At 30.8% G+C, this 18,081-nt stretch overlaps 2 protein-coding genes across 16 annotated transcripts in view; both read right to left on the bottom strand.

Moving 5' to 3' along the window:
* The window catches only part of LOC115885660, an 86,565-nt gene that overhangs the window by 31,781 nt on the left and 36,703 nt on the right, over positions 1 to 18,081 (bottom strand). For 4 of the 15 annotated variants that reach the window (XM_030904649.1, XM_030904656.1, XM_030904640.1 and 1 more), the window contains exons 1-3: positions 8,785 to 8,960; positions 8,267 to 8,512; positions 6,616 to 6,751 (exon numbers count right to left, since the gene is read on the bottom strand). The exons of 7 other annotated variants lie outside the window; for them this stretch is intronic. In XM_030904649.1, coding sequence (XP_030760509.1) covers positions 6,616 to 6,751; positions 8,267 to 8,512; positions 8,785 to 8,937 — 535 coding nt within the window. In that variant the 5' untranslated portion in view covers positions 8,938 to 8,960. Of the gene's footprint in view, positions 1 to 6,615; positions 6,752 to 8,266; positions 8,513 to 8,784; positions 8,961 to 9,872; positions 10,329 to 18,081 lie in introns of those variants that run through there. 4 more of the 15 variants (XM_030904697.1, XM_030904691.1, XM_030904715.1 and 1 more) reach the window with 2 other exon arrangements.
* LOC115885750 lies at positions 281 to 3,164 on the bottom strand. Its single transcript, XM_030904763.1, has 2 exons — positions 2,482 to 3,164; positions 281 to 579 (listed from the first exon to the last, which is right to left on the bottom strand). Exons 1-2 carry the CDS (start codon positions 2,665 to 2,667, stop codon positions 370 to 372), a joined length of 396 nt encoding a protein of 131 aa, XP_030760623.1. The 5' UTR covers positions 2,668 to 3,164; the 3' UTR covers positions 281 to 369.

Below are 18,081 nucleotides of genomic sequence, written 5' to 3'. Positions count from 1 at the left end.
GGTAATAAATGAAAGGGTAAATTTTTAATACATGGCTCAACCAATTAAGGAGGGCGGATTTTCTAATAACAAATCGATAATTACGAATTAAGGAACTGGATAATCTGGACGATGTCCATTTTTATTTATTAGTAATGTAAAATTACAATTAGTTATATAAAATAATATATTAGAATGTGAAATTTTAAACAAAATGTTACATAAAACTATGGAAAATATTACCAATTAATATGTAATTTAGTTCACAATTTTATGTAACATATTCCATATTTTTAATTAATACTAGTTACAGAAGTTTGTGAAAATTTACACAGAAAATTGAAATCTTTTTCTAAGCTATGGGGAAATTAAAATAAATTTTGTTGCACATCATAATACGACCACCAGCAAACTCCATAAGACGACGCATGGTGTCACTGATGACGTGCAACGAAAGTTGTTCTGAGTCACAAATGGACTCACGATATGTTTACCTGTGAAAAGCTGGTGTTTAAATAAATGAGGAACAACATTATTTTTCAGTAAAACCTTTCCACCAACCAGCTTATATCGCATATAGTTTTCTATATCTTCTGTCACCTAAAATATAGGATAAACACAAATAAAAATAGTACACAATGTTTCTACTCTAGTTTAAAGTACATAACTGAATAATCTAGACTAAATAAGGTTTCCATTGGCATTTTATTGACAAAGTTTTATCTCTTAAAGGATAATCCAATTCTGATGTAATTTGCAACGTATGCACTACAAAGTACAAATCTTAGTACTGGTCACAAAGGTAAAAGGATATACGAAAAGTGTTAACTTTTTGAACTGCTTTTAAGTCTTCCCATTTAACTCTGTCCGTCTGTCTACCGTGTCAGGGAAGATTATCGTCAGACGACATCCAAACAATTACCAGAGGCGGAGGAGGTAGTTAGGTAGTTACTGGAGCTCAGTTGAATACTAATCCAGTCTTAGTAATCAACACCTAATTTTTTTTTAAACAAAAGCTTTTATTAATCCGCTGTATTGATATATTGTTCTTTTGAAGCCTTTGTCAAATTATTATTTATTTTATAAAAACTAAGATATTACAATGTTAAAATCTACTTTTCATGTTTTGGCATTAGCAAAATTCCTCACAATATCACTGGTTTTAATTTTGATTTCATCTTCAATACTGATTGGAGACAAGTTAGTTAATTTATTTTGCGATCTATTTAAATATAATATCTGTCAATTTACGTCAATTCAACAATATACGCTAATATACGGCGTTATGGCCTTGAATACGCGAAAATTCATACGTCAAAAATTTTAGCCAATAGAATTGCTGGAGATCGATACGCTGATCCGCCGTTCTGCTTTTCCTACGCGGACGCACAGAGGTCAGTATTGCAGAGAATACATGTTTTGGAAAGTTGAAAGTTGAAACGTATATTTTTTGAATGATAGTTGGAAAGTGATGTAGATTATATAAGCAAAATAAATTAATCGTACTTTTATACAGGGTGTTTGTTTAAATAAGTCAGTAATATAATGGATGTTCCTAAACGACATGTTAGTATTCAGGAGTTGATTCTTTGACCCATGTTAAGAAAAAAACTTCATATGAATGTACATATATATATACATACTGCCATTACTCGCTGACGAGTATTTGACACGCATCAGAAGATGGTCACGCAAGGCGTTTTCTTTCATGAGCTTTTCTGTGACTGAAAAGCCCAATACGTGATGTTATTTGTCTACCGCACTCCGGACATTCAAAAATCTCATTGCTTTGCTGCCTCTTAACTTTTTGGTTCTCGCTGTTAACTGAGTTTACAATTCTTCTCCATTGAGTTCTATTGTGAGCTGCTACTTCCCACTCATTCTGCACATATGAATGTATATCTTAAACGTCATAACTTTATACAGGGTGGCAAAGTTTTCCGAAAAGAACATAAATATTAAAATAAAAAAAATATATTTTAGGTCGCCCTCCTGTATGTCAAGACATGTGTATGTTTATCTTCAAAAGGACTGCCTTCATACCAAATGGAAAACAAATATTTTTTATTTATTGACATTGTCTCTAAAAATCATATTTGAAGTTTGTGGCATTAGTATTTAGATAAAAGGATTACTCATAATAAAAACGTCTTTCGAAAATAAATATGAATAAATCCTGTATTTGAAAGTTACAAAATCCAGTCTTACAAAAGAAAAATATTTTTTACGAAACATTTAAAGAAACAACCTAGGACAAAATCAACTTTGGCGTTGCGCCTATGCAACCAATGTTGAGATACAAAAATATTATTGTTTAAGCATGTCTGGTTTATTAACAATAAAATACAACATCAGTCGTAGGTTTTTTGATACCTTATTTTTTCGATTTATTAATCCCTAAAAAAATTGAAATGACCTCTGTGCGATGCGACGGAGTGAAATTACCCCTTAAGATTAAATAAAGAAGGTAATATAGAATTGCAATATAAAGTAATAACTCACATCAAAATGATCTTCGCAGCAATATTTTGATGACCTACTTGCATACGGTTGTCTTGCTGCTTCGAACCAAATTCTTCTAAGGTTTGGCCTTAAGGGAACAGTGATAAAAATCTTATCCGGAGTGGCATCCGAGTTACTAAAGCAATCCTTCACAAAACAAACTTTTACTCTCTTTGGTGCACTCATTTTTAAAAACACACAAGTTCACGTCTCCTTTTTGCTGCCGGAACTAATCTGAACGAAACGTAATCGTATAACCCATATACAGGGTGTTTCATAAAACACATGCCATCTCTCCGTAGGGAGATGTGATTCCTAATAAAATTTTAATAAAAGATAATTCCATAAAAGTTTTTATTTTTTATATCAACATACGTCTGATTCTGATTTGTTTCCTAGCTCAGGAGGTTAAAGTTTTCATTTCTTTTCGATTTATTATAATTTTCTTCCAAATACTTTTAGCAATTAGAACGAAATTTTGAGAGTAAAAGTTACTATAAGTACGACATTTTTATTCTAATGCTAAAAAAGTGTCGACATAATCACCAGGGATGTGCATATCGGTGATCCCTGGAATATTTTTCTAAAGAAACATGTACCTCACTGATTTTTTTATTATTAGCTAAATTGTGTAGACCGTTTAATGCCGAGTAAAGTTGTGTCTCGATATTTTGTCGATTTCGGTCTCCTTGATGAGATAAACGCAATTTTATTAATTTGCCTTAATCCAAATCTAATAGCAACCTTTAAAATTTCTTCATATCATTAACTGGTCAAAGTGTTAAATATGAACTCGTTGATTCCTTGAAAATATAAAAAAGTTCATATAAACATGGGTGCGGATGTTAAAATTTTTAAAAAATCTTATATAATACCATTATTTTTTATAATAAAATTATATAAGGATTCTTGCCACTTAACTGCTAATATAGAAATTTAATTCTACGCTGTGTTTGTCATAATGCGGATCAACCTGCTCTCACTACCGGTTTCGGAGCCCTACTCCATCATCAGGTGAGCTTGGGAGATCCACAAAATGACAACCACAGCGCAGAGATAGTTAATTCCGACTTGTCGGAAAGTATCGGTTAGATATTAAGTCCCGAACGGGAGATAGCGGCCTGCGTGCAATGGTAGTACTTTCGTACCACCGAGGCGCAACTATCGATAGTAAAAGGATGGTAAAAGGCTTTTTTTCAGGCAAGCCAAAAAAAAAATGTCCACCCCAATTTTTCTCGTTTAAAATTAAAATTTGGAAAAACGCCCGGACACGTCGATTTAGTTCTCGAGGGGGAAAATAAAATATCATAAAATCACACCTATAACCCCCAAGACGGGGGCGGCGCCACCCTTAAATTCTTAAATGGAAAGGGGGGCCGAGTGATACCTCATGTGAAAGGTATTTCAATTCCCTTTTTAATGATATAAGATATCATGTACCTTCGTTCAGTAGTTTTAGAGATTTATTGATTTAAAGTAGATTTTAATTTATCAGCTAAGTGGTGAAAAAATCGGTTTTTATTTATTTTTTTCTCTCTGTATGTATTTTTTTTTGGCAAACTATGTATACTAAAAATTAAGCTTATAAATAAAAAAGCTTAAATTTTTTTTTAATTTTTTAAAATTTCTAAAATTTTCCTGGCCAAAATTGAGCATTTTTCACTTATTCCGAATTGAAAGATTTTTGAGCGTGGATCGATGCAGATTAATTAGTTAAAAATTTTAGTATACATAGTTTGCCAAAAAAATACATACAGAGAGAGAAAAAAAATAAAAACCGATTTTTTCACAACTTAGCTGATAAATTAAAATCTACTTTAAATCAATAAATCTCTAAAACTACTGAACGAAAGTACATGATATCTATATCATTAAAAAGGGAATTGAAAGACCTTTCACATGAGGTATCACTCGGCCCCCCTTTCCATTTAAAAATTTAGGGGTGGCGCCGCCCCCGCCTTGGGGGTTATAGGTGTGAAAGTGATTTTATGATATTTTCTTTTCCCCCTCGAAAACTAAATCGACGTGTCTGAGCGTTTTTGCAAATTTTAATTTTAAACGAGAAAAATTGGGGTGGAAAGTGTCCATTGACCCACCCTGTATATCACTGAACATTAGTGTTTCACATTTTAATATGATTTAATAATAAATTAGATTAAATAAATAAATTATTAATTTTAGTTTTATTTTAATTTTGTTAATAATTGTGATTAATAAAATTGCGTTTATCTTATCAAGGCAATCGAAACCGACAAAACGTCAAGATACAATTTTTAATCGGCATTAAACGTCCTACACAATTTTACTAACAAGGGAGAAAAAATAAATAAAAAGCCAGTGGCACACAGGGTAGGATAACGACGCGTAGAAAATAAATTTTCTACGTGTATGTAGAAAAGTGCGTAGAAAATGTAGAATATTAAGTAGAAAATGTATAAAATCTGAGAACAGGTACAAAATTAATGTTGCATATTTAAAGCCGTTTTTTAGTTTAGAAGTTTCTACTTTTGTATTTTTTAATACAAGGAAGATTTCGACAGACGACGTCCAAAAAATGACAGAAAATAGGATATGTCTATGAATTATGTCACAAATCCCCCCGAAGTTAATAGTTAAGCATTTTTTGACATACTATAAACTATCCATTTGTTAAATAATAAATAACGATTAGATATATCGTTATTAGCTTATTTCTTGTACTAATCGTTGCGATTAAAGAATATGAAATAAATACCAACTCAAAAAAGGCTTACAATATACAATATTAATTTTCTACGTCTGGACATGTAAATATTTAGTGTAGAATATTAATTTTCTACGTGTAGAAAATACGACAGAATATATAAAATTTTCTACCTACCCAACCTTGGTGCCGCACATTAATGTTTTTTTTTTGAAAAATATTCCAGTGGTAACCCATATGCACGTCCCTGGTAAATCCTTCCACATTTTTTGGCATTAAAATATGTAGCACTGATAGTAACTTTTACTCTCAAAATTTCATTCGAATTGAAAAAAATTAAAACACTGAACATTGGATAGGTACTAACATTGGATAGGTATATCCAATGTTGAACTTCTTACTGATTTTTGTCTTACATCCAGGTAGAAGTGAAATTGCACATGTTTTTACGAGAAAAATGGGAAAACACCACTTTACTGAAGCAAACTGTATTTAAATATTGCTTCATGTATTTAAATATGCGAATACACAGTCCGCCGGAAACGATGCGTGTATGGTAAAAATGTGCACAGACCTTTAACTAAGAACACTGAGCAATTTGATTATAAAATGGTAAAAATACAGCAAAGATAAACAACACAATATAATCGAAGATAAAATAGGCATAAATTATATCTGTAAAAACAAGTACAGCTGTATAACCTAACCTAACTTATGTAACGCTACAAACTGTGGCAGTGCTTAGTGCCCCGCTATGTAAATAATAACTTCTCACATATTACGATTTCAATTTATATGTATGTGTATCTGACAAGTGAAAATAGCTTAGATCTTATAAACTTCGCAGAATAAAGTTTATATCGCAGTCAAATTAATGTCACAATAAAACCCAATATTTTACTAATAACTAAAAATAAAAGAAATAAAAAATAAATGTAAACATACGACGTAAAATTACGGTGATGCAAAATTAGGTACGCTTTTAGTGATGCCCTCTGTTGCTTTCAAAGAGGTTAAAAGAGAAAGAGGTAACAAATGCTCTATTTTATAATGCGCGAAGGCTGCCTGTTTTTCCGATCTGGGTTCCTTTGGTGGGGGTCACGCCAGGAGCGGATTTAGAAATTTTTAAGTGAATAATGATATACATCTAATATATAAAATTCTCGTGTCACAGTTTTTATTACCTTAATCCTTCAAAACGGCTTGACCGATTTTGATGAAATTTTATATGTATAATCAGTGGATATGAGACTAGGTTGTTATCGATTTTTTATACCCCTAAGTGATAAGGGTGACCCAAGAAAAAAAAAAATAAGACGTAATAAAAAACGTAAGGGAAAAAGCTTTTAAATTATTTCCATATTTGTGCTTCTTAGTTATTTGCCTCTGTAAAAATTCTTCGTTAGGACCTATTTGTGCTAAAGTTTCCAAAGTTTCGGGAGTTACCTTACCACATAATGATTTGATGACATCAGAAAGAGTGGCTGACTTCTTTTTGTAATGCTGGAGACTGGCTCTAAGACGTTTAATTTTTCTTCGAGCTGTGACTAGCTTCTTTGTCAATTTCATTTCTCGTGGCGTAGTATCCTGAAAAAGTATATTGATGTTTAGTAAACAATATTACTAGCAAAGCGTAAGAAAATAATATTTATGAACTAATAATTATTGCCGTAGTTTAAAACATGGTAAGCATTATGTCAAATATTCATATGGATTGCCTTTATGCAACCGACAAAATATAAAATAAATTCTGTTAATATGTTAAATCAACAAAAAATGCTTACAGACATTCAGGTAGGGATGTAAAAATGGTAATTTATTTTTGTGACATGACATTGTCATTTATGTGTCATTTACGGTCATTTATGGTCATTTACCTTAAATGTAAAAAAATCGCTAGGGAAGTAAAGATAAAGATATATTAACAAATACAAACAAACTTAAACAAAAATCAGTCTTAGTGGTTCTACGTTCACTAAATAAGCTTAAAGGCATAGCTTAGGTATACTTTTAAAATAAAATAATAATATTTAAAAAAAAAAATGAAACAAAACACAGCTATATCACACTGAGTAACTAAGGTCCATTTGTTTTCAAAGAAAAAATGGAATAAAGAGATATATATCATAAATTTAAGTCATAAATTTAGGTGAACAAAAAATAAATGACAAGAGTGTCATAAAAATAAATGACAAGAGTGTCATAAAAATAAATGACAAGAGTGTCATAAAAATAAATGACGTGACCGTCATTTTCATTATGACCGTTACATGACAATGTCAGAAAAATTTGGGGGTTTTCAAAGAAAAAATGAAATAAAGAGATATATATCATAAATTTACGTCATAAATTTAGGTGAACAAAGAAATAAATGACAAGAGTGTCATAAAAATAAATGACGTGACCGTCATTTTCATTTTGACCGTAACATGACAATGTCAGAAAAAATTTGGGGGTATTTAGTTTTTATAATTTGCTCACATCCCTACATACAGGCAAAGTTTTTCTTATAGCAATTGTACTTGTTATTAAAATATACAGTTAAAACTTTTTTAGTGTAATACACTCGTATGTGTCAAAAACAGTTCTTTATCAACAATGTTTTCTTATTTAGTTCATCCAGGTATTCTGCATATTAGAAGCAAAGCTTTTTATTACATATCTTTATTTATACTTGAATAGCATATGTGCTAAAGTATATTTTAATTCTCTGTAAACTTACACTGACATTTTTTCTAAAACATCATATGCCTAAAATAATCAGCTTCTGAGATATAATTATACAATACAATTGAAAAAATGGTGTCAAAGTTAGCTTGGATATGAAGACCACTGTTATTTTATATAAAAAATTATACGAAGAATGTCATCGATCATCATTTCCAAGTTCACTTTCGCCATTTCCTTTTCTTGATTATACAGTAGTACTGTATTACAGTTGAGGGTTTGGTTGATTATTTTGCAGTACTGTATGTTCAAAGCGGTTTTCGATCCAGCATACTTTGATATTGATAGTTCAAAATGGTTTTCATGATATAGACCAATTCCCAATATATTCCCCTTAAGATCTCTAATTCAAATTACATTTGTAACCAGACTTACCGCAATATCCTTGGCAATGGATGAAAGTGGTGAAGTCATATTTTCTAAAGGTTCAGTGCTACTCGATGGTCTATATGGTAGTTCTAGATTGTCCTTAAAAACACCTGTGCTAGTAGACGGTAGAGAACTACAATCCATTACAGAGACACTCTGTATTGTATTTGCATGTTCAGAACAAAAGGAATCAGTGGTCTTTCTAGATAGGTCACATTCACTTGCAGCACGACATGAAGTGTTACTTGTAATCTATAAAAAAGTAATAAATATTCTTAAAATGTATAAAAATTGATCAAAAATAAAATGTAGTGGTCACGTAACCACTACTTTCAAAAAATTTTCATTTCGCTTTATTTAAATCTTAAAATATAATATAGTAAAATATAATAATAAAGTATTGTGACAAAGGCTAAATTATAAAAATATATATTTTATAATGAACTAGCAGTTTTTTTTAAATTCCCTGTTTATTAATATTTCATATTACTTTGAAACATAAAATATTCTAAATTAGCACTTACCAATATAGGTATAGCAGTTTTCTTTAAATGTAATGAAAAGGGTGATTTTTCATTATCAAATGAATCTTCTTTAAAATGCAAATGACACACGTGAGAATATTTAAAAATATCATCTTTGTTTAAATCCAAAGCTGCTCTCCAAGACTCCCACATCTCATTATTTTTAGAAATCTAAAATAAATCAGGTATAGGTTAGATATGCAGTAAAAGCTAAAGTAAAAGGCTAGATAAGATAGTAAGTAAAATCTAGATTAGATATACAGACATTAATAACTAAAATAATTTCTAATTTATTATACTGTTTCGTGTCAATAACATCTGAAATAAAAGTGAGAATGAACTCCATATATTTATAAGGAAATTATTCTCTTAATCTAGAAAACTGTAACTGATTTTCCTGCAATTATCAATTTGGATTCCATTAATTTAATAAAAAATTGAAAACGTACTAAATGCTGTCCTGTACAAAGTTAAAACAGAAAACAACATGGCTACTTTAAATTATCAAATTTCATATTACTTACCGAAATAAATGCACATCAGTCTTATCCCGATAGTAATTGGCACTTTTATTATAAATACAGTTTTTTACAACACACCTAGGCATTTTTAAACAATAGTAAGTCCAAATTAAACACAAACAAAGCCACTAGAACGACTGTAAACACACAGCTGACACAACGAAAATGGCAGAAAATAGAGTCGGTTGACAGCTCATCGGCCCCAGTCGGCGCGTTATTCAAATAAATGTTATTCATTGGTCCGAGCGCTTGGAATCCTGGAGTGGGAAACTGGCAGGATGCGCAGTGGTCTTTGCTACATCTTTATGGTTGCTTTATTTGTCAAATGCGGGTAAATGAAGTCATACATTTTAGGCGGTTGTTTAAAAGGGTTTATTTAGGTTTATTCCCTAATTGAGCCCTCTATATTTTAATTTTCTTATCTTAATTTATTATCTTTCAGAAACTTTATTTTTTATTTGAAACAATTGATATGTTCGTTATTTCATTTCTATCCAAAAAGCTGGCAACACTATAATACAAGGGAGAATAAATTGACTCTCATTTTAACAAGAGATAGGTACTTACTATATGTCCTATTTCTATTTCGTCTTCTACGATAAAGCCAATATAACATAAGCAACATATCATCATCGTCATACATCAGACCGAGCATCAGGCAAACCAAACGGAAATGTTTTAATTCAATTTTCCTGTCGTAAACAATCGTGCAAACAAGATTTTAACACTCACTATTCACTATACTGACAATAAATTTAGAAATTACACAGCCAAAACTTAGGAAAATGTCTTTTAACTGTACACGACGTACCGACTTAACAAACCTACCCGTCAAAAATAAAATAATCGAACATCGAGCCGACGCACACGGTGAGGCGCGGACAGGCGAGGCGGCAGTGGCGGCACGTGTATAAATAAAAGGTTGCCGCGTCTTACAATTTCTACCTAAATTTAGGGCAATATTATATACCTAAATATAACACAAAAAACTCTATGCAAAATATTATTTATATTACCTGTCCAACGACACAAGGAAGATTTCGACAGGCGACATTCAAAAAATTACAGAAAATACTAGCTTTTTTCGTTTTCCTGTTATTACCGATTCTGAATCGTCCTAGAACTGTGATGCGTATGCGCAGAAGGAAATATGAAGACATTAGTTGATTTGCGCATGCGCTGCAAAGTTCTAGGTTCGGAATCGGTAATTATTTTAAGTCTATGGTAATAACAGGAAAACGAAAAAAGCTAATATTTGCTTGTGAATAAAATGACAATCACAATAATTGTCACTGTCAGAGATCGTGCCGCGGGACAGACCATTTTTTTATATGTAATATTAAGTAAAAGTTGTTACAATTTGAAAACGATCTTATACAGTACAGCAGTACAGGGTGTCCCATTTTCGTGTTTTACAGGGTTTCTTGTTTATGAGTAGAGGCAAAGAATATACCTAGCTAGAAAAAGAATGGACTCCATAAAAAATGCCATACTGAAAAATGGTCCTACAGAAGTGGCGCCATCTATTGAGTAGGGCTTGTTTTAAATGGATCGAAGCGGGGGCTTTTTAAATGAGCGTATTTATTGAATTTTGCTCTAAAATAATTAAATTTGATTATTAAATCTTAGTAGATCTGTAATATTAATTTATACTGGAGACTAACCATTAAACGAAGACTCAATACAATAAAATGGTGTTGGTTTTGCAGTGGGCACTAATCCTAACCTTTCAAATGGATTGTTGTATTCCATTTTGTCAAAATGATCGCTGCACACTCTGTAGTTATGAACATAGATAAAGAAAATAATCTTCTATTAAGATAGATATGAAACTTAATAGTAAAATTTTGGGTCAAAGCGCCCCTCCGTGTTCTTAGTAGAGACTACGTTTAACCCAGCGCCTTCGCCTTTTCTGCTGTAAATATTTTTTATGTTTATATTTGATTTCAAAGGATTTAGTTTTAAAGTTACACTGATATATTAGTATATCAGAGTAACTTTAATAAAACATAAGAATATATATATTTTACAGTTTATTAAATATAAATTTTGACTACAAGGCAGAAAGTAAATCACAATATTTGATAAAACTTATAAGTATACCATTTTTACAGTTAATAAATAATAAAACTATTTCTGACTATGATATCTAAAATTTAGATAGATAGAATATTAAAAAACATACCGGTATTTGCAGACGCAGGCCCAAATTCAATAAAAACCAACATTTTTCCTGCGAAAATCGGGCTTTTTTCACAGAAAAGGTATTTTTTGATTTATCAACAATCATTGTCAAGTTGACAATATACAGGGTGTTTTCTAATTAGTCTAAAAAATTGTGGTGTGATTCCTCATGTGTTCTTAAAACAATTTTTATATATAACCATTGGGTCTAAAGTACCTCCTTTCTGATCTACAGAGTGTTAAAAATTAAAAAAAAATCGATATTTTGCTTAAAATAAATGGTACACTACTGCTTTTTTAAAGAAAATATATTTTTTTCTTGACTGGCCATCCTTTTTCAACAAAATTAATCTTTTGAGTGTTTCTTGTTCATCAAACGGTTGCCGAGAAAAAAATAAATATACTTATTAAGAACCCGCCTTAAGCCGTTTTCTAACGATTTTTTATTTTTTAGATTAATTAGGAAACACCCTGTATATGCATATCACAGGCAACCAAATAAACTAGTAACCTCTAAAAATTATTTTTCCTACCACTAGCGACATACCGTGTTTTTAGTGAGTACTAAATTATTTTATCAAAATTTCACCATATAAGTTTCCAGGCAATGGTTATGAATGGTGCTAATTGTCATAAAATCTAGTTTTAATAATAAGTCCTGACGTCCACATAGTTCAATCCATCTCTGAGCCCTATACATATACAAAAAATATTATTGCAATTTTTAAAATATGTCACGTTTATTAAAAATAAATAAAATTCTATCAAAGTATATAAAATTTGGAATATTGCATTAGGTACTCGTACATGTTAATGATTAAATACAGTTCATACCAAATAAACTTTTAGTCGCGTGATTAACCTTCGCCGGCACAGCGTTGCCGACTTTTATACATTTTCTTTTAATCAAAAATCAAAATATATTTAGGAAACAAAAAGAAATTAATTATAAATATATAAACAGTTATTATTTACATCAACAACACTAATTTTCTTAACAGCATTTAAGGGGCATAAATGGCTATGACTACCGCTTTCCCGTTCAAAATATTCTAATAAAGTTGCGATAAGTTTTTACGACATTAAGCTATCCTATACACTTCGCACTAAAAGAGGTTCTAAGAAGAACAATGTTCGACTGCAAGGTCTGCTAGTAAACATTTTTAAGCTTAAAGTATAAAAGCACTATTTATTTAAACTAAAAACTGTAATACAAAACTAAAGTGTCAAAACGAATGAGCAAACGATTGTCAGCAAATAAATAAATTCGGCAACTTGACATTTTTTACAGTAGAGCTACCACCTGAATGCCCAGCGCGAAATTTAAATTCCAATTAGTCGCCGAATATGTCCATTGTTGGCAACCAAGGATTTAAAAATCGCCCCCTCGATTACGTAACTAAAAGTTTAATTGATATATTGATTACCTTATGAAGAATACAGCAACTGTAATTACTCTTTTTAAAATAAAATGTATTCTTTAATTCAGAATTATTTTATTATGCTTATAGTAAAGTTCAAAAAGATAGGACAGTTAGACAAGAGAGAGACAACTGCATAAGGGCATTTTGTCACCACAAAATCTTTGAATAAAAAGGCTAAGAAAGGAGTCTAATATTATTTATACAGGGTGTCCCAATATTCCATGAACATAAAACTACTATTGTATTTTTGGAATCAAAATAAGTTTATTGGACACAATTTACCTCTTTAGAAAAGTGCTTCGTTTTTCTGTTAGAAGGCATCTACCTTTTAAAAAAATAAGCACATTTTTTATGATATTTTAAGACCCGATTTGAATGAGATTTGGGGTCCCTATGTTTAGCTAAGTTCTTAAACATTGGAATTTCACAAAAATAAGAGAAAAAGTACGAGAAGGGTGAAAACTACCCTCACCCCTACATAAAATTTAGTAGAAATATTTTCCAACTGCACCAACGAACGATTTTTTTCGTAAAATGATCTTTCTAGTATTTACTACATTTTTTGTCTCTCGTAAAAAAATGCCACTAAATTAATTCTAACATTCTAATTTTTTTTTATTGATGCCCTCTAACGGACAAACGAAGCACATTTGTGTAGAGGTAAATTGTGTGAAATTAACTTTTTTTTATTCAAATTTTAACTTTTTTTGATTAAAATTAATTAAAATCAAAATCAAATCAAATTAATTAATAATCAAATTAACTTTTTTTGATTCAAAAATTTTTTTATTATGTTACCAAGCAAAATCATAAGTTACATAAGTATTCATTATCGTAGTATTAAAGATATATCCACTGAAAGTATTATTTTATTATAAAAAACTTATCTAAAATCTAAATAACTTCATTATTATTAATTGAGATTCAGTTAGATTTAAGGAAAAATATGTATACCTATCTACTGAAACCGCTCGGCTGGGAATAAGAACTGGTAACATTTTGCACAGCCAGATTAAAAGGACCGAGGTCGACAACTACTGTATACGTGCTGTATACTATGCCTACCTATATTCCTGTATTGTAACAGAATTTTAAACTATGTCTTTGTTTTCGAAAAAAAAAATAATCCAAACATTAGCAATATTTTGTTGATTGATGCCTGACCATCAAAATCCTAAAAATAAACAAGTTATCTAAAAATGTGCTACAATACGGATATAGTAGGTATAATTCTTTATCCTTAATTTCCTTCTTCATTTGTGTTTATGTTTTAAGATATATATGTTTCTTTTATGCGGCTTCCTGTGTTTTTTAAGAAAACCTTTAATTTGTGAAAAGCATATTCAAGTACATGTTTTATTTATATTTATTTTAAATGAACTTTATGAAACATTCATTAACAATGGAGAATTAAGATTTGAGGTTTATAATTATTTATGCTGGGCCATTTAGAAAAGTTAATTTTGTAAACAGAAATAAATAAATATATAAATTATTATGTTTTCAAGTATAAAAATCTGTTTTTATTGTCATGAATTCAAATATAATATATTTTTTCTAAAATATCAGCGTCTCTCTGTCTCATATAGCCGTTCCACTGTGCGATGGTACGTAGACGTTTATGGAGAACCGGTGATAGATTTTTTTTGAAAATTTGGATTTTTACATAAATACACCTGCTCCATCTATCTAAAATATTTTCAACGTTACAATGTTGCCGCGTCATTTGAAAAGTGGTAGCTTCTTTCTTATTTTAGATGGAATACCCGGTATATTATTACATTCTCATTATATCTATATCATCTAATAATTTTTTAGATAAAACATAAAACATGTGTAAAATTGACAAAAGCATGATCGTGAATAAGCATTGGTAAAATCATGAATTGAACATTTTTAAAATTGAAATTTGGGTTATAAGTTAATGAAAGTCGATATATTCGATCTATTGAGAGCAAAAACATTATTTATTTTCGTTTGTTAAAAAATTGCTAAATTTTTTGATATTTTAAATTCAACACTATGTATATTATTTAAAAAATCAACAGACTAATAAAATTGCTTTTCAACGATATATCATGGTCCTATACCTACCTAAACCTTGAGTAGCTATTTAAAAATTAATACTTCTATTATTACAGTTTCATTTCAAGAATTTCTTTACAATCACAATTTTAGAAATTTAGCAATAAAGTAAAGTTTAATTGATACTTACAAAATTAGAATATTTGTCATGGCAACGATTTTATTTAAACGGCACTATTATTATAATAGTATTATCTTTTAAATGAGTTTACTGAAGAAACCAGAAGGTGAGATATGTTCATCTCACCTTCTTTTTTATTTTTTTTTTCCTTTTTTTTGTTTCGATTTAAAATTACTGATTTATATCAATATTTTATCACCTTAAAAAAATATAAGATTTGATATGAAAGTAGTTTCGAGAAATGCAATAATATACCGGGTGTTCCATTAAAAATGACAAAGATGCTACCACTTTTAGTATGAAGCGGCAACACTGTAATGCTGAAAATAATTTAGACATATGGAACAGACGCCATGTTACAACTGGAAAACTTGTTGATTTCCTCTCGTATTGAGTTACGTACACTAAACCATTTCTATCTAAGGGCACAAACATAGTGAGGCATCTCGATGCGATGCTCGCCAAGATGCTGGCCGCCAGGATGGTAGCCGCGATGCATCCTACGCGCACTGTTTTAAAACGGCGAATAGGTGCGCGTAGGCATACTGAAACATTTACCATCGCCATATTATTAAACACTAGTTTATGTAATAGTAGTTATTAATTAGTATAGGCTTGGTGCATTTCAGTTGATTTCAACAAATTCCTACCGCAGCGAGTCAATGGCAAAAATCAGAAATTATCCCTATATATTTCACGTCGCCGTCATGTTGACCGCATTGAATAATATTGAAATCGTGGTTTTGTTATAATATATAAGTATTTTAGTTTTTTGCTAGTGCAGTTATTGAGGCAAAAAGAGATAAAACACTTAGGTACCAGGTTTGTGTGATGTAACGCTGTTTCGGGTAGTAAAAAATAAATGAAAAAGAATTCGAACTAGGCGTCGCCGTCGTGCTGTGTTGTGACAATGTCAAATGTTAATAAAATTGCCGAAAAAATGTTAACGCATAAAGGAGAGCGCAATTAGGGCGTTATTGGGTGCAATTACATTCAATAACTCAACTTTCCCGGATATTCAACTCTCCTGAAACAAAGTTTTATAGCTTCATAGTTTCTCACACCGATTTGATCAAAAGCAAAAATGGTTTCAAACAGTTCGACGAAACAAGTGAGTAAAGAAAGTGCTCGTTACATAATCAAAAAATTAAAAAGACATACTATGAGAGGATAAAATATAATTTGCAATATTAATGGTATACTTTTTTTAATCAACTAGTGATTGAGTTTTGAGTTAACTGAGTACTTGCTATAAATAAATAGTCCATAAACTAATTTCGATTTTGAAAATAGCTACTGTCACTAGAAACTTGCCATGACGACATCAGCTCAGAAAAATTGCTCTTTATTCAAAATCTGAGCTAGATAGGTATAGGACACCCTAATATATGTAGTTTGAAAGAGCATTTGAATATGTTTCGATTTATTTAAAAAAATAGATTGTCGTATTTGAAATAACAAAGTTTTTATGTAAAATAAATATTTAAAATAAATCATCAATTTTTGGTACCCCTGTATAAATTTAAGGCAGCAATACAATTTTTCAGTAAAGTTTATTTCTCTATCTTTAAACTCAGCACAAGAATTAATTCTAAAAAGTAATGTACAGGGTGTTGATAATCTATTCCATTGTAGCATGCATATTTAAATATCTTTAAATATCTCAAAAACCAAAGCTTGTAAACATATTAATATATAATAACCCTTATAATACATGCCTTATTTTGTGTCCAAGGATCCAAATAAGAAATAAAATATCGGGTGTTCCATAAGAAAATATATAATTTTGGTGCAAATCTTAGTTTTGACATACCCTGTACATTTCAAAATAATTTTAAATTATGCACATGGTCTTCCCACATATGCCCATAGAATATTTTGTTTCTACATATTTCCGTTTTCGTATAATCAACCGATGCGAATGAGTTGCGCCACCCCGTATATAGGTGTTCTATTTAAAAAAATATTCGCGATCCACTCACACTTTTTTGAGCCACCCTTTAGAAGTTCAAATATTTTCCTCAAATACATCCTAATACATACTTTATGTCTGGACTACAAAATTCATAAGTTTTTTATTATTAGAACTACAGATGCCCGACGCACTATTGCCGGACCCTGTAGAATCAAGGTTATTACATTGTTGGTGATAAATTAAATATTAGTATTGTAACATTTTATTCCACCCGACTCTAGTTCGACATATGCTCAACGAATTGTGATTCTAAACCGACCAATCAAATGTGAAGTTTCAGGCATCCGCGTCCGCTTCTCGCAAAAAACAAAATTTTTGTTTTTTTAGGAAGCATCGCGCTGAACATATAGGTGCGTGGCGATGTGCGAGGCTCCAGTATGTTTTGACGCATAAATTTGTACATGTTTGATTCAGCATCGCCGGATGGCGAGGTGAATGGCGCGCATCGCATCGAGATGAAATGCCCCGCACTATGTTTGAACTGATGAGAACTTTGAAAAAATAATTTTAAATTATGCACATGGTCTTCCCACATATGCCCATAAAATATTTTGTTTCTACATATTTCCGTTTTTGTATAATTCACCGAGGCGAATGAGTTGCGCCACCCTGTATATACCTCGGTGTTCCATTTAAAAAATATTAGCGATCCACTCACACTTTTTTGAGCCACCCTTTAGAAGTTCAAATATTTTCCTCAAATACATCCTAATACATACTTTATGTCTGGACTTATACAAAATTCATAAGTTTTTTTATTATAGGAGCCCGACGCATTATTGTCGGACCCTGTTGAATCAAGGTTATTACATTGTTGGTGATAAATTAAATATTAGTATTGTGAACATTTTATTCCACCCGACTCTAGTTCGACATATGCTCAACGAATTGTGATCCTAAACCGACCAACCAAATGTAAAGTTTCAGGCATCCCGCGTCCGCTTCTCGCAAAAAACAAAAATTTTGTTTCCTAGGAAGCACCGCGCT

Source organism: Sitophilus oryzae, unplaced genomic scaffold (genome assembly GCF_002938485.1).
Source record: "Sitophilus oryzae breed Bouriz unplaced genomic scaffold, Soryzae_2.0 scaffold_111_pilon_pilon, whole genome shotgun sequence".
NCBI lineage: Eukaryota > Metazoa > Arthropoda > Insecta > Coleoptera > Curculionidae > Sitophilus > Sitophilus oryzae.
This window is presented reverse-complemented; position numbering and strand designations above follow the sequence as displayed.

Coding starts and splice junctions, on each gene's coding strand:
- LOC115885750 (XM_030904763.1), bottom strand. CDS start 2,667: ATGAGTGCACCAAAGAGAGTAAAAGTTTGTTTTGTGAAGGATTGCTTT. Junction 580..2,481: donor GCTGCGAAGATCATTTTGAT/GTGAGTTATTAC, acceptor CCTATATTTTAG/GTGACAGAAGATATAGAAAA.